This window comes from Podarcis raffonei, chromosome 13 (assembly GCF_027172205.1).
Source record: "Podarcis raffonei isolate rPodRaf1 chromosome 13, rPodRaf1.pri, whole genome shotgun sequence".
Taxonomy (NCBI): Eukaryota; Metazoa; Chordata; class Lepidosauria; order Squamata; family Lacertidae; genus Podarcis; species Podarcis raffonei.
The window spans coordinates 30304679-30330217 of record NC_070614.1 but is presented as its reverse complement, the minus strand read 5'-3'; the positions used below and the strand labels follow the sequence as shown (position 1 = coordinate 30330217).

General features: G+C 43.1%; 1 protein-coding gene across 1 annotated transcript; it reads right to left on the bottom strand.

The window, feature by feature from the left end:
• Positions 1-1096: 1096 nt before the first annotated feature.
• On the bottom strand, positions 1097-25018 carry LOC128400411 (vomeronasal type-2 receptor 26-like). The gene is made up of 5 exons (XM_053362595.1): positions 24801-25018; positions 8618-8764; positions 8095-8404; positions 5174-5912; positions 1097-2362 (listed from the first exon to the last, which is right to left on the bottom strand). The coding sequence occupies exons 1-5, from the start codon at positions 25016-25018 to the stop codon at positions 1461-1463; spliced, it is 2316 nt and encodes a 771-aa protein (XP_053218570.1). The 3' UTR covers positions 1097-1460.
• Positions 25019-25539: the final 521 nt, after the last annotated feature.

The following is a 25539-nucleotide window of genomic DNA, read 5'->3' as shown; positions in this document are numbered from 1 at the left end:
CTACCTAGATCTAATTCTGAAGAATACAAGTGTTTTATAGCTTTTCATCAGACACTTCCTAACATGTGCTGAATGTCAATTGCATAAACCAGCAATTTTGACAGGTATGATTATCATTCCCCAGTGTGTTGTTTGCGTGATGTTCTATCATGCATAACAAAACTGTTAGAAGATTCCCTCCCTTCTTTTTCTCTGAATCATACACATATTATTTTTCCCTTTGACGGAAAATAAGTAGCTAGTCTTGTATAGCTGGTAGATCCAGATCTGACCAGTACCAAAGTCAGCTTCATCCATGGGTCATTCATATTTGACATAACTGGAAAGCCTGGTCTGGGGAAAGTGAGAGTCACACTATGTTGTGTTGATAGATACAGTTCTCTTAACAGATCATTTCTAACTATTGTTTGACCCATTTCCTTTTACTGGTACTTAATTTAATTAATAAGATTCTTTATCAATGCAGTACTTAAAATGTTCAGGATGTTAACTTAAAGCGGGGGGGGGGTTGTGCATTCCTCTTCTCTATCAATGCCCTGCACCTATCATGGCTGCTCTACCCCTTCACATGGCAGGGAGGAGAAGGAAGGTGAATCATTCCAACTAATATAGCATCCGGCCCCTACATCCTTTCCAGTCTTTGGGGTTTCTTTCCTCTCTGAATTACTTCTCCTGAGAAAATCGCCAGAACTCTACTTAAAGAAAGTTATTCCACCTCATATAGCAATCTGTAAAGGGCAAATGTGATTGTGCTCTGAATACGCCAAAGAAGATTTTGAGTACAGCTCATATTATAGGAACTGTCACTGAATTTTGATGTCAGTTGAAGCGTTTGATGGTTATTTTACTGAAAGATAAATGATCCATTTCATGATTGTTATTATTTGCAAATTCACTATGGCTTGTGGGCTTCCCAGAGCTCTTCCCAGAGCTTTTTAATTGATTTTGTAATTTTAAATCACTTAAAAGTCATTTGAGCCACTGATCATATGTATGTGAACACACACACACACACACACACACACAGTAGTTTCCTCTGGGGGACGCAGGGGGAAGTATCTCCCTAAACATTTTGTGAATCTAAGTTTGGCCTAATTGAGGGACAGTATTTCACTATGAATAGAAAAATGAGAGTACCCCTAAACATTTCACACAGGCAGAGAGAGAGAGATTTGTTCCTAGTAATTTAAATGTTTGGGACCAGCACAAGAATGAATCATACGAGTTTGAAAATTACATACACATTCCATCTAGGATTCAAATGCAAGGGATGCTAGCAAACTTAAGTGAGAACCAAATATAAATGCAATGTTTCTGGCCAAACTCTACATACAAGAATTTAAGGACAGATGTTTGCTTAAGCAAGGACCCATAACTGAATTCTTATGACATCCCTCCCACCAGCATTTCCAATGAACTGCATACACAAACAAACAAAAAACAGATGCATTCATGTTCTTTTACTTTTTTCTGCTGATTAGTATTTCCCTGGTGTTAAGCTCAGGTCTGAATATAATAATGTAGCATTTTGGGGAAAAGATGCAACCCAGTAATCCAGCACCAGAAGACAAGATGGAAAAGATCTCCACAGCTACCATGTATTTTCCTTGGGTGCTCAGATAGGTGGGAACAAAGGACAACCAAACACTACAAAACACCAGCAAGCTGAAAGTGATAAATTTGGCCTCATTGAAACTATCAGGTAGCTTCCTGGCCAGGAAAGCCCAGATGAAGCTGACAATGGCCAGCAAACCCATATAGACTAAGACACCATAAAACATGGCCACTGAACCCTCATTACATTCAAGTATGATTTCCCCATGCAGTGAGTGCATATCCATATCTGGGAATGGAGGGGATGTACTTAACCAAAGAGTACCTATGCAAGCCTGAATACAGGAGCAGAAAAGGACAATAGAATTTGCCAGCCTTTTCCCTATCCATTTCCTCATACTTGATCCTGGTTTGGTTGCCATGAATGCCAGAAGCACAGTAATGGTTTTTGCCAAAACACTGGAAAGGGCCACAGAAAAGATGATGCTAAAAGTGATTTGTCGGAGAAGGCAGGTCACCTTTTGAGGCTGTCCAATGAAGAGAAAGGAGCAGAGGAAACAAAGCAGGAGGGAGATGAGGAGGATGTAGGTCAGAGTCTGATTGTTGGCTTTGACTATGGGAGTGTTATTGTGCTTCATAAAAGTCCCAAGTACGAATGTTGTGATCAGAGAGAAAGAAATAGTCAAGATAACTAAGACGAGCCCTAAATTTTCTTCATAAGAGAGGTAGCTTGGGACCTTGGGAATGCATTGGGTGTGGTCATGGTTGGGATACTCATCTTCTGGACATTTCACACAGGCAGCCATATCTGAAATAAAAGAGGAGTTGTTTAAACATTTCAGATATTGATCAATGTACAGCTAAAGCATTGGTTCTTAACTTTTGGGGGGGCTCATCACAGAACTTTTATATAATCTCCTCATAAAAATATCCACATAAAGACATAAACAGAAAATTTTGCATTCAATTTATATAATTGCTTTCAAAATTCCCTTTTTTCACATAGACAGAATCTGAAAACCATCTACAATGTTTCATGTTGTTTCATGCAGCTGTAAAACATTGGGTTGCTCTGTTATGCTGACAATTTATTTTGTCCGTTGTTGAAATAGTATTCGTAAATTGATTATGACAGAAACTGTATTGCATGATTATCAAAGGGGAGAAACAATTATGGTGAATGTATCCTGAAATGTTGGTGATATTATCACCATGTTGTTTAATATAAACTCGAAGGCTGGGAATGTTTCACAATGAGTTATCACATCTGATACTGGATATGCATTAATTCAAATTATTTTTTCCCTGTTCTTCATTGTTAATCTAATTTCAAAGTAAAAAAACATGTTGTGATAAGATTCTATTTTTTAAAAAAAATGTAACTAAATGTAACTAAAAACAAACTATATTCTTGAAATGACAGATGGTCAAGAAGGAAAAGGGTCTTCTGGATACCATATTGAAACTTCACATTTCAAGATTGTGGAACTACCTGACAAGGGGTCTTCATATCCATCCTGTCAGGTTGCTTTTACTGACAGATAGTGATGGACACAAATTCAGCCAGTCCCATAATCTCTAAAACTCTTAAAATATAATAGTTAGGAATTTTTATTTTTTGTTTACAATTTTTCATTGCAAACTACCGTCATATGCATTCAAAGGGTTACACTTTACGTTTTGTCATGGAAATGCAAATAAGATAGTTGTGTCCGTTATTCCTCCCACCTTTATACTTAGAGACCATTTCTTCTGGACATGGAGCACAATCGTAGCAGCAAAATTTCTCTCCCTCCTTCTTTTTCTTGCTGTAGCCAGGATAGCAGCAGTCATTGCACACAGAAATGGGTAGCACCTGTACAGAACCAATAAAGAAAGGGTAAGAGAGCATTGAAAAAAGGAGGTTGGGAGAAGAAATGGAAGCTCCAGGTTAGAGCTGGGAGGGTTCACTTTTCTCTGTCTTGTCAAGTTAAGATTTACTTGTGGAAGAGGACTTTTTGTGCTTCTCTCTCTCACACACTTTTGCCCTCATTTAGGTTAGGTTTTTTTATTGTATTGTTTTATATCCCTCAGCTGCTGTGGGAAAACCAGGAAATCCCATTTTGTCACACATGAGCACAGTGGCCATTCAGATCTCACCCTTAAAAAAGTGCTTTTTCAGGGCCATGATCTCACGCGGATCATCTGACTCACATGGGAGCACGGCCCTGGAAGATGGCACCCTAGTTTTACAGCGTGTTGAGGGGTATGTTGTATTAATAAAAGGGAGAAAAGGAGATTGTTTCAGCTGCTGAGGAACTGAGAGGTTGGGCATTAGATTTTGTTCTACTCACATAAATGTACATTTTGCATTGGAGCGAAGAACCTCTGGCTCACTAGTAGGCAACCCTCCCCAGGTCACATCGCCCAAGTGCTTTCCCCTGGCTAGAATGTGTTCTTAAACTCTCATAATGTCTCAGCATGGCCTTTTCAGAGAGATGTTTATTTGGTAGTGTATGTAGAAACTTATAATTTTTAAATAGGTGGATATAGTTCTCTTAATGTCCTAAATAAGAAAATATCTATCCAAATGAACAGAGTCCCTTAAAGATAATACCTAGCCCCATTTCCTGAAATCAGTTCATGAAATCAGTTATTTATTTTTTGGGGGACAGGAAAAATAAAACATATACAGTGGTACCTTGGGTTACATATGCTTCAGGTTACATACGCTTCAGGTTACAGACTCCGCTAACCCAGATTCAGGTTAAGAATGGACCTCCGGAACGAATTAAGTACGTAACCAGGGGTACCACTGTAATAGGAATTCAACCTAGTTTGAACAGGAATATAATAATGTTTTTTAAAAGATTCATGAAATAATAAAACATCCTATGGGATTTTATGAAAACTAAATTTGAAAGGTAGTTAGATGACTTCAATGCCTTTGAAAAAATTGAGTCAAAACATCAAATGCCACAGAGCTATGTCTCACCTGATTGAAAACTTTATGCCACACAATTTGATCATCATTTATGCTTAATTCTTTTCCTAAAGGTGCCTGAGGATCCAGTCTTCCAACTTTGACCCTAAACAACGAACCATTCGGGGAAATAATCCAGTTTGTTACATCAAAACCTGTAACTAACTCTCCATTATAATCAAAACACACTGAATCCCCAGCACTATTGTTGAACATCATGGTTCTTAGAAAATGATGGACCTAGATGGAAAGAAAGTATCAACAAAGTGAAGACTGTTTCAAAGCACTTCAACAATGTATGTGGTAATTTCATCCATTGGACAATCTTTTTTTGTTCTTGAATTGGAAACATATGATTATTTGATATTTCAAATGATCATTACTTTCCATAAGCTCTAAGGTGGTGCGTGATTTTGAATTGAAATAACAATATTTTATCACGGGACCACTAATATTTATCAAAATGGATTTCCAAAAGGGGAAAAAACACTGAAAGGAAATGAAAACCACCAAAGAAAGAGGAATTGTATCATGCAGACTTAGATTTCCCTATGTTTCTTGATGAAAACATAGACTTCTAAAAATGTTTGGTTGTAATTACCTGCCATGGTTGCACATTCTGAAAAAATAGTTCCTGTTGTACTCCCAACTTCCTACCTTTGGAACTGGATTTGTAAACGGCTTGCAAAGCATGAGCCACAGCATAGACAGCATTGTAGACATTGTAGCTGTGGCCAGTCATTTCCATTTCAAACAAGGTCCCAGGAAGATTCTCCAGCTTCTCTCCTCCAGAGCAGTATTTCCTTTCCTGATGCTGCCCATTAGACATTTCTAATGAACAACTGAAGGCCTGTTCCCAAAAGTCCTGGATAAAACCATCTCCTTGGAACCATGAAGGTCTTAGCATCTGAAGGAAATTTTGGAATCCCAATGGCTGATTTGAGTGAACCGTGAAGGATATGGAACCATGGAAGGTTTGTAAATCCCAAATCTTCTGAATAGAGTGTGATGCAAAATCCCAGTGGGATGTAATAATCCACACTTTTCCTAGAGAGGGCAAGTCCACAAAGGGTGCTAGAAACAACATCATTATTAGAACTTGAAAGGATGAAGGTTCCCCATATGCATAGAATACATTGGCCTTTCTTTCAAACATAATGAGATAGGCATCCAAGTGTTTTAAAAACCAGTCTAGCATCTCATCCATATAACTCCATTTTGGAATGTTTACTATGAAGTCATAACAGATGCCATTCTGGGTAAGCATTGGCACTATTGTCTGTAAAAACCTACTCCCTTTGTCATCATCCACGGCAAAAAGCCCAACCCAGGTCCATCTGAAATGCTGAAGTAACTGGACAAGTCCTTTGTGCTGCTGGGCTTCATTGGGGACCATCTGGTACAAGAATGGGAAAAGCATTTTTGCACTTTGTACTGCTAAAAATGATCCATAAGTGAGCTGTAATAAAATCCATGAATATTTCTCAGAAAGATTACAAGAGAATAGTAAATCAATATTTTGGAGTTGGTCCTGTAGGTCATCTAGCTCAATATCCTTTTAAAAACCAGAATCACAGTTTCTGCAACAAATGGCTGTTTCAATTGTTTTACAATTAAAGAACGTTTAGTCCGAATTTTGAACCTTAAACAAGTACTACGTTTGTGGCAGTAGAGAATGAAGCTTTGTCCTCTTCTATGTGGCAACTACTTAGGTCTTTGAAGTGTGTTGTAATGTTGCAACTTGAACTCATTTTCAAGAGACTGAACATACCAATTTCTTTCAATCTTTCCTTATATGATGTGTTTTCCATATCCATATGCACTGTCCCGCTCTTAACCTATTCTGAAATGAGTGTATTCCTTTTAAGTGTGGCAACAGTAGTCACCATGAGGTCTTACTAGTACAAAAGGAAGAGGAATTAAAATTTCCGGAGACTTGGAAACTGTGGGTTTTATGCAGTTAAACCCAAATGTATGGGCTAAAATTAGTAAAGCTAAATGAATGGGCCTAACTTAGTCATGTTGGGATTCCACAGCCAAGTCCAGCCACTGGGGATGACCTGCCATTTTACTAAGAGCTCCTCTGGTTGTATTTCTGCCTGCTTGCATCGTTTAATCAATTTCAGATGCTCAAATACAAGCAAGTATTTTCCCTAGGCAGCCTCTTGGATAAACTCAGCCACTGGCTTCCTACTGCAGATCTACACCATCAGGTTTAAATAACACACTAGGTATTAACATAGAGACCTCACTCTGACTTCAATAGTTCCCTCAACTGTCAAAAGCTGGAAGGGCATACTGAATTTTCTTTATCTATGCCCCAAATAATCAAATCTTTAAAAGATTCTCTGTCTCCGCTCTGTTAGAAAGCATGTGGTTGCGCAGGACACAATGTCTCTATGCAGGCCACGTCCCATACTGACCCTGTTCAAGCTGCCTGTCTAAATAGTCTATTTGTACCGTGATGATGCCTAAGCCTGCTAGAGGGGGAAATAGTTGTGTGTTCTGTTGGTGTAAAAACTGCTTGCTCTCGTGTTTCTGGAATATAATGGAATGATGTGTTTCTGGAATATAATAAATGTTCAAAGGTAAGAGACACATCTCTTGTTCCCTGCAATCTTTTGCCTCTGTTCCCGCACCCCTGGCATTAACCATAAAGTGAAAAAGTGTTCCTGCCCATCAGCGCCCATGATCCAAAAGACTGCAGACACATTTTCCTTTAATCATGATGGTGTACCACTATTGCGTGGACAGGCGGAGTCCCCAGATCCCGAGCGGTCTCCCCCCCCCGTCATGTGGAATAACGACTCAAGACAACGTGCTATGGGATTAAATTGGCCACAACTTTATTAAATTTCAAATGTGGGTAGATCTTGGCTCAGGCATTGGGCGTTCTCCCTCCCCAGTCCCCAGCCGGGGACCTAGGGAGCATCAGGGTTATCCAGTGTGGGGGGGAGATGGGCCGGCTCTGGAGAACATATGTTCAAGCAGAGATAGCCGCCCCCATTACGCCGCCGCCGCAGGGGAGAGCAATGACGACCTTTCGGCGTACGGTCAAAGCCTCCCTTCAGAAACCCCTTTAACGGGGAACCCTGGTATCGCCGCCGCAAAGAGGAAGATGGACTAAAGGATTCCGCCCAAGGCCTGATGTGATGTTTTGCTATGGGAAAGGTGAAACCTGCCAATGCAGGGAAATTCCTTTCTGGCCCTTTAACAGCGACCTTAACGTAAAATAAGACGTAAAATAAGACATTAACTGAGGGTGGGTAGGGTGGGAGAAGCTCTGGAGCCAAGTGAGGATTCCCAGGTAAGATCCTCCCTCTATTGTGTGGGCAGGTAATCCCTCCCCCACCTGGCCTGTCTCCTTGGCAACGCTTCCCCCAGGTGGGATTGGACAACTGACTGAGGTAGGCAGAGACCTCCAGGTATCCCACCTGAGGGAAGGCAAAGCCAAGCCTGTGCTGATGGAGCCGCTTCAGATCTAGGGGCTGCGCGCGTCCACGCAAATGGCGCCCCCCGTTTTAAGCGGGGAGCGGTCATTGTAAAAATAAATCCATACCCCTATGCACACAGTTTACCTGTGGTGTCTTGTGGATTGCTGAAATGATGGCCACGTTGGCAGAGATTTCAGAGATGCATCCTCCAACAACAGCTACCAGATTATTCTGATTCTGACACTTGAAGTTGGGAGAAAATATTTGCTGTTTAGAAAGCAGATTTAGAGTGGCCTTATAGGTCATCCTAGCAGTGTAGTAGCTATTAAGAATGTGGATTCCCAGAGAAATGTTTGGTAAGATGTTGGGGTTCTCATTTATCTCTTTTACAGCAAAGGCTAAGGCCAGGATGTGCTGATAGTTCTTGGGCACTGAACTGTAATGTAAGTTACAGCTATTTAATAAAACAACAATGACAGAAGCAATAAAACACAGTTGTATTATTCATTTGTCATCTGCATCTGTTCAAGACTGCAGTGAAGAAAACAAACTCAAAGTATAATGAAAATAAAATATCTCAGCTGAAGAACTAAATGCTCAAAACGTTTTGGGATCATCTTTTTGGTTAATATACTGAGGAAAAGGGGGAAATGGCATGGTCTCTTACATAGATTCACCAATCACATTCTGTGTAGGCTGTTCCAGGAGTGAAAGTACATTATACAAGAAGAAGACTTGAGAAACAATCCCACCAATCACAAGGTCCCCTGCCTGGTAGAATTCATGAGGAATAGGAAGAGGGTCATCACGTATGCTGCAATTAATGAAATGTGTCTTGCATACAGTATGACACAACAGTATAAGCAGCAAAAGCATCACCATCATGATCCTGTTCACAAAACGTCCCCTCCAATTGTCACTTCCCATGGTATCCTCTATACGTAGCATTGCAGTTGCTACAGCGTCAATCAAATTGTAGCTAATACTATGATTGCACTGATTTACAACTTGGCTCATTATGGAATTTGGGTGCCAGTTATCAAATTGTTGTTTGTGGACCACCAGTGGTCTGCTTGCTTAGTTCAGGCTGTCCACAGCATGTCTGTAAAGAGCAATTAGAATTCTATAGAATTCATGCTGTAATGCAATAAAATACAAGATTCAAAATAAAAGAAGCAATAGAATACCATTTAAAATTACACAGCACCTTAAAATTGCTACAACAGGCAGACCATTAAGTGGTCTGCAAAGAACCTCAACAATTTTTATGTTCTCCATGGCAGGACCACTGTCCTATTTAATATTGTTCATATGTTCTCTGTGTGAGCTGGATAAATTAGTGGAATGTGACTCCCACTGATATCAGTGGGTCTCATATAGTCTAGATCCAAGTCTATATCTCCTCACTTTGTTTTGTATGGGTTTTTTTTTGTTTTTTTAGAAAAAAAGAATAAATCAGTTTGTGGAAATATATCCACTTATATCCATAAAAATGAGAGATTTTTTAACAGAAGAGTGACAGAGCCCTGCCTCTACCTAGATCTAATTCTGAAGAATACAAGTGTTTTGTAGCTTTTCTTCAGACGCTTGCTAACATGCACTGAATGTCAATTGCATAAACCAGTAATTTTGACAGGTATGATTATCATTCCCCAGTGTGTTATTGACGTGATGTTCTATCATGCATAACAAAACTGATAGAATATTTCCTCCCCATTCTTCTTTTTTGCATCATACTTCTTCTTCTTCTTCTTCTTCTTCTTCTTCTTCTTCTTATTATTATTATTATTATTATTATTATTATTATTTTGCCAGAGGGATAATAAGTAGGGACAATAAGTAGCTAGTCTTGTACAGCTGGTAGATCCATATCTGACCAGTACTAGGTTCAGCTTCATACATGGGTCATTTATATTTGGGATAACTGGAAAGCCATGTCTGGGGAAAGTGAGAGTCACAACTTGTTGTCTTGATGGACATAGTTCTCTCAACAGTTCATTCCCAAATATTGTTTGCCCCATTTAATTTTACTGATAGTTATTTTACTGATACTATCAGTAATTTTACTGATACTAATTAAATTATTAGTAAGATTCTTTATCAATGCAGTACTTAAAATGTTCATAATTTTAGCATAAGGCCGGTTGGTGGTATCTGTTTCCTGGCCAAAGTGGCTGGGAGTAGGTTGTGTAATATGAATTTCAGGGCCCTGAAAAAATATGTTTCATGTCTTTTGACTCAGGCTAGTGAGGAGCAGAGGTTCTGCTACATTTTAAGCCAAGCTCGTTTATCATCTTAGCTGCCTATGATCCTTTGTTCTGCTCCCTGTGGGCAGGGAAGGTCCACAGAAGTTATATTACAGGAATTTAATTTTGAGGTTGCCAATGCACAGATCACAGTATCTAGGCTACTGGAATAGTTATATCCAGTTTGCCAAATGAAGGTCTCCTTGTTGCTTACATCACTTGGGCTTCCCATTAAAGAGAAGGATCCACAACATCCCTAGACTTTGTACCTGTTCCTTCAAAGGGAGTACAACTCCATCCAAAACAGGCAAATCTCCCAACCTCTAAACTTGGGAACTGACAAACCACTGTGCCTCTGCCCTACCAGCATTTAACTTCTGATATTTGGCCTTCAGTCAGCCCACCACTGGAGCCAGATATCTTTTTGGGGTCTGACTGGCAACTGCTGACTCTGATGTAACAGTGGAATAGAGCTGAGTTCCAGCAACATACTCATGACTCCTTTCCACATATGCCTTCTCCCTCCCAACCTTACTTAGCACCCCATAATTGGTGGAAGCTTACAAAACTGGCACTGGATATATGTAAAGTATTCCTGTAACCACCCACCCCCACCCAGAATTTTAGACTACAGTTCTGTGCTCTCGTCTAGCATATAGCCAACATACGAATGACAACAGTGTTTGTTGCTGTTCCCTTGCCTCACCACTGGGAGAAGGTGAAAACCCAGTCCTGTTGAGTTCTCTCCTCACAGATCAACTTGTTTAGCCTTCAAGGCAGGCCTAACTCTCTCTTTACCTTTACAGTTACTTCACTGCAACCCTCTTCTCCTCTCTCATTGGCATAATTTCAATTACCTATCCTCTCTTCTGCCCCCACCTTTCTCCCTCTTTTTGTTTGGTCAATATCCAAGTCTGATCCTCTTATTCCTTCTCCTGGCTGGTCTATTCCTCCTGTCTCTGGATAGCATTCCTCAACCTTGAGTGTCATTTTATCTCCCAGCTGCATTTTTATCTCCCAACTAAAAAAAAAATTGCTTCTCATAATCGACCACTGCAACTCCAGGTTGCCAGGCTTGGTGTTTGTGTGTTCCTCCTCTCTAGCAACTCCTTGCACCCACAATGGCTACTGTCCCCCTTCACATGTCAGGGAGGAGAGGGAAGAAACCAACAAGAGCCATTCCAGTTGATATAGAGTCCTGCTCTGGTACATTTTTTTTACATACCTTGAGGGCTTTGGGGTCTTTCCTCTCTGAATTACTTCAAACAACTCTCCTCAGAAAATCCCTAGAACTCTACTCAAAGAAAGCCCCTCCACCTCATATGGCAGTCCCTAAAAGACAAATGGGACTGTGCTCTTTGGAAACCCCCAAAGTAAATTTTGAGTAGTGCTTATATTATAGGAACTGTCATTGAATTATTATGTGAATTGAAGTAAGTGAGGGTCATTTTACTGAAAGATCAAATCTCCATTTCATGACTTTTATTATTTTAAAATTCACTTTTGGTTGTGCATTTCCCAGAGCTCTTCCCAGAGCTTTTAAATTGGTTTTGTCCTTTTAAATCACCCACGAAAAAGCCTCACCTTTAAATTTCAAGGGGAAAAAAGGACAATACCCGAATATAAACCACTCTCTTGAAATTCCACAGGCACTCACACCCTTAAATGGCAAATGTAGAAGAAAATCCTATGGGTACTACAGAGGCCCCGCAAAGTACTACAGAGGACCCGCCAGTGGGTTAAACACCTGTTCGTAGCACCGTAAAAGCAAATAAAATTCAATACCCTGTTACCTTGGTTGTCGAACTTAATGTGTTCCAGGAGCCCTTTCTGCTTCTGAAACATTCAACAACCAAGGCTCAATGGTCGGCAAGCCCCATTGAGAAAAAAGAGACACATGACCCAAGGGAAAAGGGAGAGAGTGCACCTCTCCTTGTGTATATATGGCCCAGCAAAGGCAAATGGGAGGAGGGGAGGCTGAGGAGGGGTGGTTCTGCTTGCCCCCAAATCTATTGTAGGCAGTGGAAATGACTGGGATCCAGGCTCATCCAAACTTGTGAGGGGACGAGTCATTGATGGCAGGTAGGGGTAGGAAGGGTGTGCCTCCAGACAGCTCCATGGAATGAGATGGGGCAAATTCCACTTCCAAAATCTGGGAGCCTCCCTCTTTAATTCCTAGCCAGGCTTTTGTACTCCTGCTCCATCCATAAGGAAGATGGAGGGAGGAAGTGATCCAGGTTTGTGGGATTGTGGGAACTTATGTCCAAAAAGAACCTATGGTGGCATGGAAGGAAGATTGAGAGGAGATGCCATCTGACACACACCTGCCCCTGCCCCATAATTAAAACTGAAATGGTTAGTGTGGCAAGGCACATTGAGAAAAAAGAGAAACATTTGGAAATGGAATCAGTTGCTTCCGGGTTGTTAGAGTTTGGGAGCCAAAAGTTTCGGCTTCCGAGATGTTTGGCTTCCAAGGTTCCACTGTACTGCACTGTAAAATAAGGTGAAAGCCATGAATGACATTAGAATTAATTGCACAACAGTCTCAAGCTCACAAATTGGCAATAAAACATTTTTTGGTTTCGTTTTACCATATGACTGTTCCAGCAGCGATATTGTAAAAACCAATTTTTATAACGTCGTGAATTTAAGTCACACTTAAAATTTTCATGGTCAGAATTTTTTTTGGGGGGGGGACTGCGGCTTATATTTGGGCCAATACGGTAAGTCATAGGGCTCCCTCTTCTGGTGGTTTACCCTTAGTTTGACTCCGTGCAGATGGGCGGGAGTCAAGATATAGTTGGGCTTCAGCAAATGCTTAGGCCAAACCGCTCACATCTGTAACCAATAAAGTTGTTGCCTGTTTTAGTCCCTTAACCTAAATACATGTGTCTCTGTATTAACAACAACAACGACTTATTATTTATACCCCGCCCATATGGTTGGGTTTCCTCAGACACTCTGGGCGGCTTCCAACAAAAGATTAAAAATAGATTAAAACATCAGCCATTAAAAACTTCCCTAAACAGGGTTTATTAAACGATTGGGAACTACAGGACACAGGGCCTTGGCACGTAAAGCATGAGACTTAATCTCATTGGTTTGAGCCCCATGTTGGGCAAACGATTCCTGCATTGTAGGAGATTGGACTAAATAACCCTTGTGGTGTGGTCCATTCCAGCTCTACAATTCTAAGATTCCTCAGAAAATCCCCAGAACTCTACTCAAAGACTGCCCTTCCACCTCCTATGGCAGTCCCTAGAGGACAAAAGGGGTTGTGCTCTGGGCACTCTAAAGGGGACTTCAATATTCAAATTATATAAGGGGTCAGTGAATTATAATGTGAATGGAAGTGATTCAGGGTGATTTTGCTGGTAGTTAAAAGCTTCATTTAACTTTTTTAGTTTGGTTCATTAAAAAACCAATATGGGATGGGGGCTTCCCTGAGCTCTTTAACACCTTTTTATTGTTATGCTTTTTGGAGGATGGCCCTTTCCAGTAGATATGAAGTTGCTAATTCTATGCCAAGAATATGAGGAAGCAAGAAAACACAGGAATCTCTTAAAGTTGCTATATTTTGCTTCTCCCAGTTCCTCCCCTCCAGTATAAAATGTTGGTATAACTATTTTGATTAATATTCTGTTTTAAAAAATATGTTTACTGTACATTTTAATGATTGGTGTTCAGATGACATTGATAATTACATTATAATTATAAATTATAATTACATGCGGCTATATCGTATCATTGGTTTTGTACTTAAGTCATTTGGGCGAATAATGCCAGCACTGATCATGTGTATGTGGATACACATACAAACACATTTTTAAAAATATTTGTTATAAACCATTTAAATGCTTGGGACCCGCACAAGGAGGAATCATCAGAGTTGATAATTGTGCCCTCATTCTAGTTAGGATTCCACTGACCAGTTAAACAGGAATTGTTTCAACCGACCAAAATGAGAACCAAGTTGAAATGGAATGCATATAAGAATTTAAGGACAGATGTTTGCTCAAGCAAGTAGACATCACCAATTTCTTATAAAATCCCTCACACCAGCATTTCAAATGAACTACATACACGAGCAGAAAAAAATCCCAAAATATGCACTCATGTTCTTTTAATTTTTTTGCCGATTAGTTGTTCCCTGGTGTTCAGCTCAGGTCTGAATATAATAATGTAGCATTTAGGGGAAAAGATGCAACCCAGTAATCCAGCACCAGAGGACAAAATGGAAAAGATCTCCACAGCTACCATGTATTTTCCTTTGGTGCTCAGATAAGTAGAAACAAAGGACAACCAAACACTACAAAACACCAGCAAGCTGAAAGTGATAAATTTGGCCTCATTGAAACTGTCAGGTAGCTTCCTGGCAAGGAAAGCCAAGATGAAGCTGACAATGGCCAACAAACCCATATAGACTAAGACACCATAAAACATGGCCACTGAACCCTCATTACATTCAAGTATGATTTCCCCATGCAGCGAGTGCATATCCGTATCTGGGAATGGAGGGGATGTACTTAACCAAAGAGTGCCAAAGGAAGCCTGAATACAGGAGCAGAAAATGCAATAGTGCCAATGCTTACCCAGAATGGCATCTGTTATGACTTCATAGTAAACATTCCAAAATGGAGTTATATGGATGAGATGCTAGATATGTTTTTAAAGAACATGGATACCTATCTCATTATGTTTGAAACAAAAGCCAATGTATTCTTTGTATATGGGGAACCTCCATCCTTTCAAGTTCTAAGAACACTAATTTTATTAATACCCTTGATGAACTTGCCCCCTCTGGGTAAAGTGTGGAATATTACAAGTTCTAATAATGATGTTGTTTCTAGCACCCTTCGTGGACTTGCCCCCTCTAGGTAAAGTGTGGATTATTACATCCCACTGGGATTTTGCATCACACTCTATTCAAAAGATTTGGGATCTACAAGCCTTCCATGGTTCCATATCCATCACGGTTCATTCAAATCAACCATTGGGATTCCAAAAGTTCCTTCAGATGCTAAGACCTTCATGGTCCCAAGGAGATGGTTTTATCCAGGACTTTTGGGAACAGGCATTCAACTGTTCATTAGATATGTATAATGGGCAGTGTGATGGGATGATGAGCTGCTTGTGCATAAAGTCCTAGTCCCTCAGAGTTTGGCTAAGTCCACAAACCTCTGTCTGTGACGGAGCTCCTTAAGCATGGCTCCGTCAGTCGCTTGTAGAATCGGACAGTGGGCGTTTACGGAACTTCTTCCAGCATAAAAGTTCCTTAACGGAAACGCGTCTTCTGGACTCTCGGTGTGACAGTTTCCGGTGAGGAGTGGGTGTCCCTATGGGAGGTCCTGAAACCTCCCCACTATTTTCGCTGGAAGTGTCTCTGAGCCCTCCCTCCGACTCACTTTCCCTTGGAGCTCCTCCTCTCCCCCTGCTGGTTCTCTCCTCAGCTGATAAGTCTCTCTCAGCCTCTGTGAGCCCTTTCACCTCCTGTTTCTCCGATGGCAGTTCCCTGACATCCACCTCCCCTCCAGGGCCCCCTTCACCACCTCCCCTTCCCTCCTCTGCGGGAGGCGAGGGAGCAAAACCCCTGAAAGAACCTCCCTCATCTTCCGAAGTTTCGAACACTTCCCTCCACCGGTTGCTGTTTCCGGTTTCTAAGTACTCCTCCTCATCGGAGTCTGTTCCTTCTTCCAACTCCGATTCCCTGAATCCTTCCAGTTCCTCCTCCTCGTCGGTGGTGCCAAAGTACTCCCTCCGGAACCTCGCTACTGACTGAGGTTTCCTGGGGAACCTTTGGTGGAACGTTTCGATCAAGATCTCGTCATTGACCTCCTCTGCCGTCACCCAGGCGTTTTCCGACTCCGGTTCCCCTTCCCACGCGACCAAATACTCCACCTGATTACCCTTCCACCTGGAGTCGATGATCTCCGCCACATGGTTGCTGCTTTCCCTTTCTTCTAAGACTGGCCCCCGTGTGGAGACCCCTTCACCTTCCCCCCTATACGGTGACAGTAATGACCTGTGGAATACTGGGTGCAATTTCATGTGGTTCGGTAACCGGAGTCTGAAAGCCACTGGGTTGACTTGTTGAATGACCTCAAATGGTCCCAATCTTTTGGGTCTCAATTTCTTGCAACCCCCCTTGAACGGCAACCCTTGGGTTGACAGCCACACCTGACTCCCCACCCTAATGGTTTCACCTTCCCTTCTGCTCTTGTCTGCCTGCCTCTTATATTCTTCTTTGGCCCTTTCTAAGTTGAGTTGGAGTTGACGATGGATCGCTTCCATTTCTTCTACAAAATGTTCGGCGGCCGGGACACTCCATCTCTCCCCTCCTCCCCCTGGAAACGCCCTGGGGTGGCACCCATAATTAGCCAAAAAGGGGCTCATCCCGGTGGACACATTCTCCGCATTATTGTAGGCAAATTCCGCTAGCGCCAACTTTTCGACCCAATCGTTCTCTCTGTCATTGACATAACACCTCAGGTATTGTTGGAGGATACCGTTTGCTCTCTCCGCCTGCCCATTGGTCTCAGGGTGCCTGGCAGTCGAAAAATTGACCTCTACGTGCAGTAAGCTCATAAGTTTCCTCCAGAACCTGGACGTGAACTGTTTCCCTCTGTCGGAGACCACCCTCAAGGGGGCGCCATGCAGCCTAAAAATATGTTCTACAAACAATTTCGCTGTCTCTTCCGCCGTGACTGCATGTGAGCAAGCTACAAAGTGGCCCATCTTAGTTAACATGTCTACTACGACCATTATGGCGGTTTTCCCCTGGGATTTCGGCAGATCAGTCATAAAATCTATCGATACCGCCACCCACGGTCGTTCTGGTGTGGGTAACGGTTCTAATAACCCCGCCGGCGCCCGCCTTTCTCCTTTGGCTCTCTGGCAATGGTCACACCCTCTTACATACTCCCGTACATCCTCCCTCACCTTGGGCCACCAAAATTCCCTGGTCACCAACCACATGGTCTTGTGTTGCCCAAAATGCCTCGCTGTGGGGTTGTCGTGCAGCTGTTTGAGTACTTTCCCCCTCAATTCCCCTTCGGGTATATATAGTGCCCCTTTGTAATACAATACCCCGTTTCTTTCTTCAAAACCTCCGGGGTCTTCTCCCTCTCTCCTTAAACCTCTGAGCTTATTCTGGGCGTATTCATCATTCACCGTTCCCTCTACCAGTTCCCTTTGCCCCACCCAGGCCGCCCCACACACCCAGCGGTCCTCTGGGATGATATGTCTCTCTTCAGGTGCTCCCTCCCCCTCCAAATATTCAGGTTTGCGTGAGAGAGCATCCGCTCTGACGTTTTCTGGACCTGGCACATAGCAAATTTCAAAATGGAATTTGGAGAACTCCTGGGCCCACCTTACTTGTCGTTGGTTGAGCACTCGTGCCGTTCTCCAATACTCCAAATTCTTGTGGTCCGTACACACTTGCACCTTATGTTGTGCACCAATTAGTAAATGTCTCCATCTCTGGAACGCTTCGTGAATGGCGAGTAGTTCTCGGTCATATACGGTGTAGTTCCTCTCGGATTTGTTTAGCTTACGCGAAAAGAAGGCACACGGTCTCCACTCCGACTTATTCTTCCCCGGCTGAAGAAGCACCGCCCCCACCGCCCGGTCTGATGCATCAGTTTCCACTCTCATTGGTTTTTGTAAATCCACATGCAGGAGCTGTTCTTCCGAAGCGAATGCCCTTTTCAATTCCTCAAATGCTTGCTCCGCCTCCGCCGTCCAAACAAATTTCTTCTTGCTGCTGAGACAGTCCGTGATGGGAGCCGTTAAGTGGGCAAAGTTCTTGATGAACTTACGGTAAAAGTTCCCAAACCCTAAGAATCTTTGCACATCCTTTTTCGTTTTCGGTGTCTTCCATTCCAGCACCGCCTGGACCTTGCCTGGATCCATGGCTAATCCCTTGTCTGACAAGCGGTACCCCAGGAATTCCACCTCCTTGGTGTGAAACTGACACTTCTCCAATTTCACCCACAGCTGGTTTGCTTGCAGTTGGCTCAGCACTTCCCTGACATCCTTTACATGCTGCTCCTCATTCTCTGAATATATTAACACGTCATCTAGGAAGGCCACGCAATTCTTGTAGAGCAGAGGTCCCAGGACGTGGTTCATGAACGATTGAAAACATGCTGAGCCTGATTGTAATCCGAAGGGCATAACTAAATATTCAAAAGCCCCCAAAGGGGTGAACATGGTGGTTTTCCATTCATCCCCTTTCCTTATCCGTATCAGGTTGTATGCCCCTCTCAGGTCCAGTTTAGTGAATATCTTTCCCTTCCTCACCCTGGTCAAAATGTCATCAATTCTGGGCATGGGGAAAGCCACTGGTTCTGACACTGCATTTAGGGCTCTAAAGTCCACTACAAGTCTTGGTTTATCCGTGTGTTTTTTGTCCACAAAAAACACTGGGCTGCCCCCCACCGCTCTGGACTCTCTGATGAAGCCTCTCTTCAGGTTTTTATCAATAAACTCCCTTAACTCCTGCATTTCCCTGTCTGACATGGCGTACAGCTTGCCCACTGGGAGCTGGGCTCCAGGGACCAGGTTGATTTGGCAGTCAAAGGCTCTATGCGGTGGTAGTTTATCTGCTTCCCTTTCGCTGAAGACCTTGCTCAGGTCAGCATATTGTTTGGGCACCTTCCCTTTGTCCGTTACTTCCGTCCCTGCTAGAAAGGCTTTTGCCCCTTCCGGTGCCTTTCCCTCTTTGCAGTGTTCCGGGCAATGTGCTGACCCAAAGGAGACCACTCTCTGATGCCAGCCCACTAGCGGATCATGCAACGCTAGCCAGCTCATTCCTAAAATAATGGGAGCCCCTCCCAAGGTGGCCACATTGAACGCTATCCTTTCGGTGTGCCTGGCCACCCTCATAACCATTGGGACAGTCTGTAGGCTAACTTCTCCTCCCAACAGCTCCCTCCCATCGATCGTGGTCACCTGCAGGGGGTTACTTAAAGGGAGTATCTGTATCTGGTGTTCAGCTGCAAACTCCTTACTCATAAAATTACAGGTGCTGCCTGAGTCCAATAGCGCCTTTGTCTTTAGTGGGTGTCCGTTTGCCAGCTCTAGCAACACCTCTATCACTAGGGCTGGTCTTGGAGGTTCCAGCGTGGGCACTTTTACTGCTCCTTGGCCTGGCTGCTGTGCCCTGACGGTGGCAGCCAGGCGTTGGCTTTTACTTGCTCCTGGACTCCCTCCTCCTTTCCCCCAACAGCTCCCACCATCCCTTGCCATTCCTTTCTTTGCGGGCAGACTCTGGCAAAGTGACCTGGCTGCTGGCAGAGATAACATTTCTTGGTGCTCTTCCCCTCCTTCTTCCGCCCTTCACTGGGATTTGAAACTGCGCGCGTGCGCGCTGTTCCAATTTCCATCGGCTCTCCTGGCGGGAAATTTGGCTCCGGAATCTCTGGAATGCGGAAATCCCTCCAACGCTCTCCTTTCCCTTCCCGCTTCTCCAAGGCTCTCGCCTCCTGGCGCGCTCCAATGGTCAGCGCTGATTTGGTCAGCTGGTCCATAGACTCCGCCCTGGGCGCCCGGGAAAGTTCGTCTTTCACCGCCGAAGAAAGCCCCTCTTCAAAAAGCATTTGAATGGGTTCCGCCGATAGGTCCCACCCCAATTTATGTATCAGCATGGTAAACTCAGTCCAGTACTCACGAACCGATCGGCTCCCCTGTTTACAAGCCATCAACTGTCTGCGCACCACTCCCTGCTCAATCTCGCTGGAAAACATCAAATCCATGGCGCGAAAAAACTTCCTCGTGTCCTTCAGCATTTCATTATTCCCTGCCATCAGGGGTCTAACCCAGTCTCTCGCCCCCCCCCTTCGAGATGGCCAACCACAAACGCCACTCGCGATTCCTCGTCGGGAAAGTCGTCAAACTGCAGATTGAGAGCATACTGCATCTCTGTCCTAAAGGCTTGATATTTCCTGGGGTCCCCCCCAAACTTCTGCACCAATCCTGGCATCTTTCTTGCTAGTGGGGCACCTTTTGCCTTTTCTGCATCCTGCGCCCTCCTTTCCTCTAGCCTCGCCGTTTGCAGCGCTAGCTGGACCTCCAACACCCGGTACCTTTCTTCCAGGCTTGGACCCTCTCCAGCTCCTCCTGCTCCTCCGGTTCCGGCTGGGTTGCTCATGATGCCTCTCTGCACAAGCTGCTTTCAGGGACTGTCCGATTGCTGTGATGGGATGATGAGCTGCTTGTGCATAAAGTCCTAGTCCCTCAGAGTTTGGCTAAGTCCACAAACCTCTGTCTGTGACGGAGCTCCTTAAGCATGGCTCCGTCAGTTGCTTGTAGAATCGGACAGTGGGCGTTTACGGAACTTCTTCCAGCATAAAAGTTCCTTAACGGAAACGCGTCTTCTGGACTCTCGGCGTGACAGTTTCCGGCGAGGAGTGGGTGTCCCTATGGGAGGTCCTGAAACCTCCCCACTATTTTCGCTGGAAGTGTCTCTGAGCCCTCCCTCCGACTCACTTTCCCTTGGAGCTCCTCCTCTCCCCCTGCTGGTTCCCTCCTCAGCTGATAAGTCTCTCTCAGCCTCTGTGAGCCCTTTCACCTCCTGTTTCTCCGATGGCAGTTCCCTGACAGGCAGCATCAGGAAAGGAAATACTGCTCTGGAGGAAAGAAGCTGGAGAGTCTTCCTGGGACCTTGTTTGAAATGGAAATGACTGGCCACAGCTACAATGTCTACAATGCTGTCTATGCTGTGGCTCATGCTTTGCAAGCCGTTTACAAATCCAGTTCCAAAGGTAGGAAGTTGGGAGAACAACAGGAACTGTTTTTTCAGAATGTGCAACCATGGCAGGTAATTACAACCAAACATTTTTTAAAAAAACTATGTTTTCTTCAGGAAGCACAATGAATTCTAAGTGTGCATGATACAATTTGTGTACCTGTGGTGGTTTTCATTTCCTTTCAGGTTTCCCCCCTTTTGAAATCCATTATGATAAGTAGTAGTGATCCCATGATAAAATATTGTTATTTCAGTTCATAGTCACCTACCAACTTGGTGCATATGGAAAGTAATGATTGTTATAAATATCAAATAATCATTTAAGGTTTGCAGTTCAATAATAAGACATGAGTGCCTAATAGATGAAGTGGCTGCATACGTTGTTGAAGAATTTTGAAACCGTCATTGCTTTGTTCATACTTTCTTTCAATCCAGGTCCATCATTTTCTAAGGACCATGTTGTTCAACAATAGTGCTGGGGCATTAGTGTGTTTTGATTATAAAGGAGAATTAGTTACAGGTTTTGATGTAATAAACTGGATTATTTCTCCAAATGGTTTGTTGTGTAGGATCAAAGTTGGAAAATTGGACCCTCGTCCACCTTTAGGAAAAGAGTTAAGCATAAATAATGATCAAATTGTGTGGCATAGTTTTTAATCAGGTAAGACACAGTTCTGTGGCATTTGATGTTTTCACTAAAAAAATTCAAAGGATTTGAAGGCATCTAACTGCATTCCAACTTTAATTTTCGTGAAATCCCACAGGATGTTTTATTATTTCATTAACCTTTGTGAAAACATTATTATATTCTAATTTTCATGAATTCCTATTATATTCTCTTTTTTCAGCTCCCCTAATAAATAAATTGTTTATTTCATGAATAGATTTTGGGTTAAGGGGCTACATACAGTGGTACCTCAGGTTAAGTATTTAATTCATTCCAGAGGTCCATTTTTACCTGAAACTGTTCTTAACCTGAAGCACCACTTTAGCTAATGGGGCCTCCTGCTGCTGCCGTGCTGCCGGAGCCCTATTTCTGTTCTTATCCTGAAGCAAAGTTCTTAACCTGAAGCACTATTTCTGGGTTAGCGGAGTGTGTAACCTGAAGCGTATGTAACCTGAGGTATCACTGTATTATCTTTAATGGACCCTTTTCATTTTAATAGATATTTCCATATTTTAGAGAGGTATATCCACCTATTTCAAAACTATAGGTTCTATGTACACTACCAAACATACATCTCTCTGTAGATGCAGTGAGATGGCAATATAAAAGTTCAAGGACACAATCTAGCCAATGAAAACAAAAGCAAAAAAGGGGAACAGAAAAAGAAACATACAAAGTCCTCTCCACACGTAAATCTTAACTAGACAACACCAGAGAGGTGAACCCTCCCTGATCCCCCAGTTGGGAGTTGTCCTTTCTTCTCCAATGCTGCTTTTGTGTTTACTAATCTCTATTTAGTGTTTCTGTACAGGTGCTTCTGCTTTCTGTTTGCAATGACTGCTGCTATCCTGGATACAGCAGGAAAAAGAAGGAAGGAGAGAAATTTTGCTGCTATGATTGTACTCCATGTCCAGAAGGGATGATATCTAAGTATAAAGGTGGGAGTTACAACATTAAGTGTAACCTCTTGAATGCATATGGAGGTATCTTGCAATGCAAAATTTTAAACAAAAAGTAAAAAACCTAACTACTAATTCTTAAGAGTTTCAAAGAGTGTGGGACTGAGTAAATTTGTGTTCATCACTATCTCTCAGTCTAAGCAACCTCAAAGGGTTGGTGCAAGGATGCCTGTGGCGATCACAAAGGGTCCTCTGACCTTTAACGGTCTATTGATCCCTGTGCAACCCCTGTGCTCACTTCCCCACTGCCATCAACCCGTTACTCTCGGGTAAAACACTGAGTCCAGACAGTTGTTAAAACCAAAAAAACAACAACTTTATTTTATAAACGTTAACAAGTTTATGATTTCTCAGATAATATTCCTGTCAGTATCTTAACTCTAGTTTCTTTACCGGCCTATACCTTTCTAATACCTTCTGACTGATTATCTCAACTGATTGACTGACTCCTCTTAACAAAATCTCTCACTCTCTCACATCAGACTAGCCCAACCCACAGACTTATCCTCTCTGTCTCTTCTAACTCCAGACTGTCTTCTCAACAACTCTAACTGTAACTCTTCACTCCAAACTTGGGTTCCCATTGGTTAGCCATTTTACAATTAGTTAATTCTTTCCCTATGAACCCAGTATGATGTCACACACCTAGGAGGGCAAACGCCAAAATGACTTTCCAGGTAGTTCCATAGTCACTGACCGTCACTCCAAGAACTTTCCATTTCCGATATCCAAAAGAACCTTTCCCTAGTGCACCTTCTGCCATTTTCAAAAGATACTGTGCTTTTAATATTGTTTCATTTAATAGATTTTTATAATCTTTCTGCATATCCAATATGTGAGCACTCATTGTGCAACATTTGTTCCTCAGAAACACTGAAAAGCCTGCACTCGTGGAAACTGAGTCTTGGAGTTTATTTTACATAAACTGATGATAATATCACCTACAATTTGAGGATAATTTCACCAATATGTTTTCTCCAATTTGATAATCCTGCAATACAGCTTCTAGGATCCTTAAGGAGGTCTATGACCCTGAAAAGGTTAAGAACCAATGCTTTACCTATATATTGATCAATGTCAGAAATATTTAAAGAGATCTTCTTTTATTTTAGATATTTCTTGATGAGGTAATTCTGCAGAGGAAAAGAGAAATGTACTAGATCCATTCATTTCACTGTCACTTGGAAGGGAAAGCTTATTAATAATGCCTTGTGCTTAGCAATGTTATCAGGAAGGTAAAATATTTATTAACAACTCCCAGCATTGACAAAATATCATTTTTTTAAAACACCCACCATAAATAAATGCAATATTCCTCAAATACAGTGGTGCCCCGCAAGACGAACTTCTCGCAAAACGAAAAACTCGCAAGACGAAAGAGTTTTCCGTTTTGGAGGTGCTTCGCAAAACGAATTTCCCTATGGGCTTGCTTCGCAAGAAGAAAGCCCATAGGGAAATCTCCGCCGGCCTTCAGAAGAGGTCCTGGACCTCTTCTGAAGGCTGGCGGGGGGCAAAAGTCTTTGCTCCCCCCCGCCTGCCTTCCCGGGACAGCGGAGACTTCTCCGCTGTCCCGGGCGATCTGAAAATGCTGGCGGGCGGCAGCGAAGGCTGCGCTGCCGCCCGCCAGCATTTTAAAAGCCCCCGGACAGCGGAGACTTCTCCGCTGTCCCGGGGCGATCTGAAAATGCTGGCGGGCGGCAGCGAAGCGTTCACTGCCCCCCGCCAGCATTTTCAGATCGCCCCAGGACAGCGGAGAAGTCTCCGCTGTCCCGGGAGCTTTTAAAATGCTGGAGGGCGGCAGCAAAGCGTTCACTGCCCCCCGCCAGCATTTTCAGATCGCCCCGGGACAGCGGAGAATTCTCTGCTGTCCCGGGAGCTTTTAAAATGCTGGCAGGCGGCAGCGCAGCGTTCGCTGCTGCCCGCCAGCATTTTCAGATCGCCCCGGGACAGCGGAGAAGTCCTTGGCCCCCCCCAGCCTTCAGAAGAGGTCGGGGGACAGACTGTCCCCGGACCTGGTCTGAAGGCGGTTTCCCTAGGAACGCATTGATTGATTTTCAATGCATTCCTATGGGAAACCGTGCTTCGCAAGACGAAAAACTCGCAAGAAGAAAAAACTTGCGGAATGAATTAATTTCGTCTTGCGAGGCACCACTGTATGTGTTCCTTGTAATTAGGGTCTGAACATATTACAAAAAAAGTGAAGGGAGGGGAGCAGGGAGATGGTGTCTTACATAGGTTTATGAGTCACAATATGTGTAGGCTGCTCCAAGAGAGAAAGTAAATCATAGACATAGAAGACTTGAGAAACAATCCCACCAATCACAAAGTCCCCTGGCTGGAAAAATTCATGAGGAATAGAGAGCAGATCATCACGAATGCTGCAATTAATAAAATGTGACTTGCATACAGCATGACACAGCAGTATAAGCAGCAGCACCGTCACCGTCATGATCCTGTTGGCAAATCTACTCATTCAAATGGTGGTTTTGAAAGTCTCCATGGCTACAGCCACAATTGAAGGGTGGATAATACTCTGGATGCATAGATTTACAACTTTGTCTATTATGGAATGTGGGTGCCAGTACCAGTTTTTTCTAGTTCAGGGTTCCTAAAATTGCTGTTTGTGGACCACCAGTGGTGTGCATACTTCGTTCATGCTGTCCACAGCATGTCTGTAACAAACAATTATTATCTGAATTCTATAGAATTCATGCTGGAATACAATAAAATAGAGGTTTCAAAATACAAGAAGTGGCCCACGCTTGGGAGGGGGGGTTTCTACTGTCCTAGTTATATTGTTCCTCTGTTTTTTCGCTTTGAGGTGGATCAAGAATAAGTTAGTGGAATGTGACTCCCGCTGATATTGGTGGGTCTCATGCAGTCTAGATCCTAGTCTCCTCCCTTTACTTTGATGGTAGTGGGTTTTTTTGTTTTTTAAGAAAATATGTATCTTCTTATGGAAATATATCC

What these genes read in the sequence shown, in the direction of transcription:
- LOC128400411 (XM_053362595.1), bottom strand. Translation starts at nt 25,018, where the DNA reads ATGACGGTGACGGTGCTGCTGCTTATACTGCTGTGTCATGCTGTATGC. An exon ending in CAATCCACAAGACACCACAG is followed by an intron (nt 5,913 to 8,094) that starts GTAAACTGTGTG and finishes TTCTTGTACCAG; the next exon opens with ATGGTCCCCAATGAAGCCCA. An exon ending in TTACAAATCCAGTTCCAAAG is followed by an intron (nt 2,363 to 5,173) that starts GTAGGAAGTTGG and finishes CTTTTATTTCAG; the next exon opens with ATATGGCTGCCTGTGTGAAA.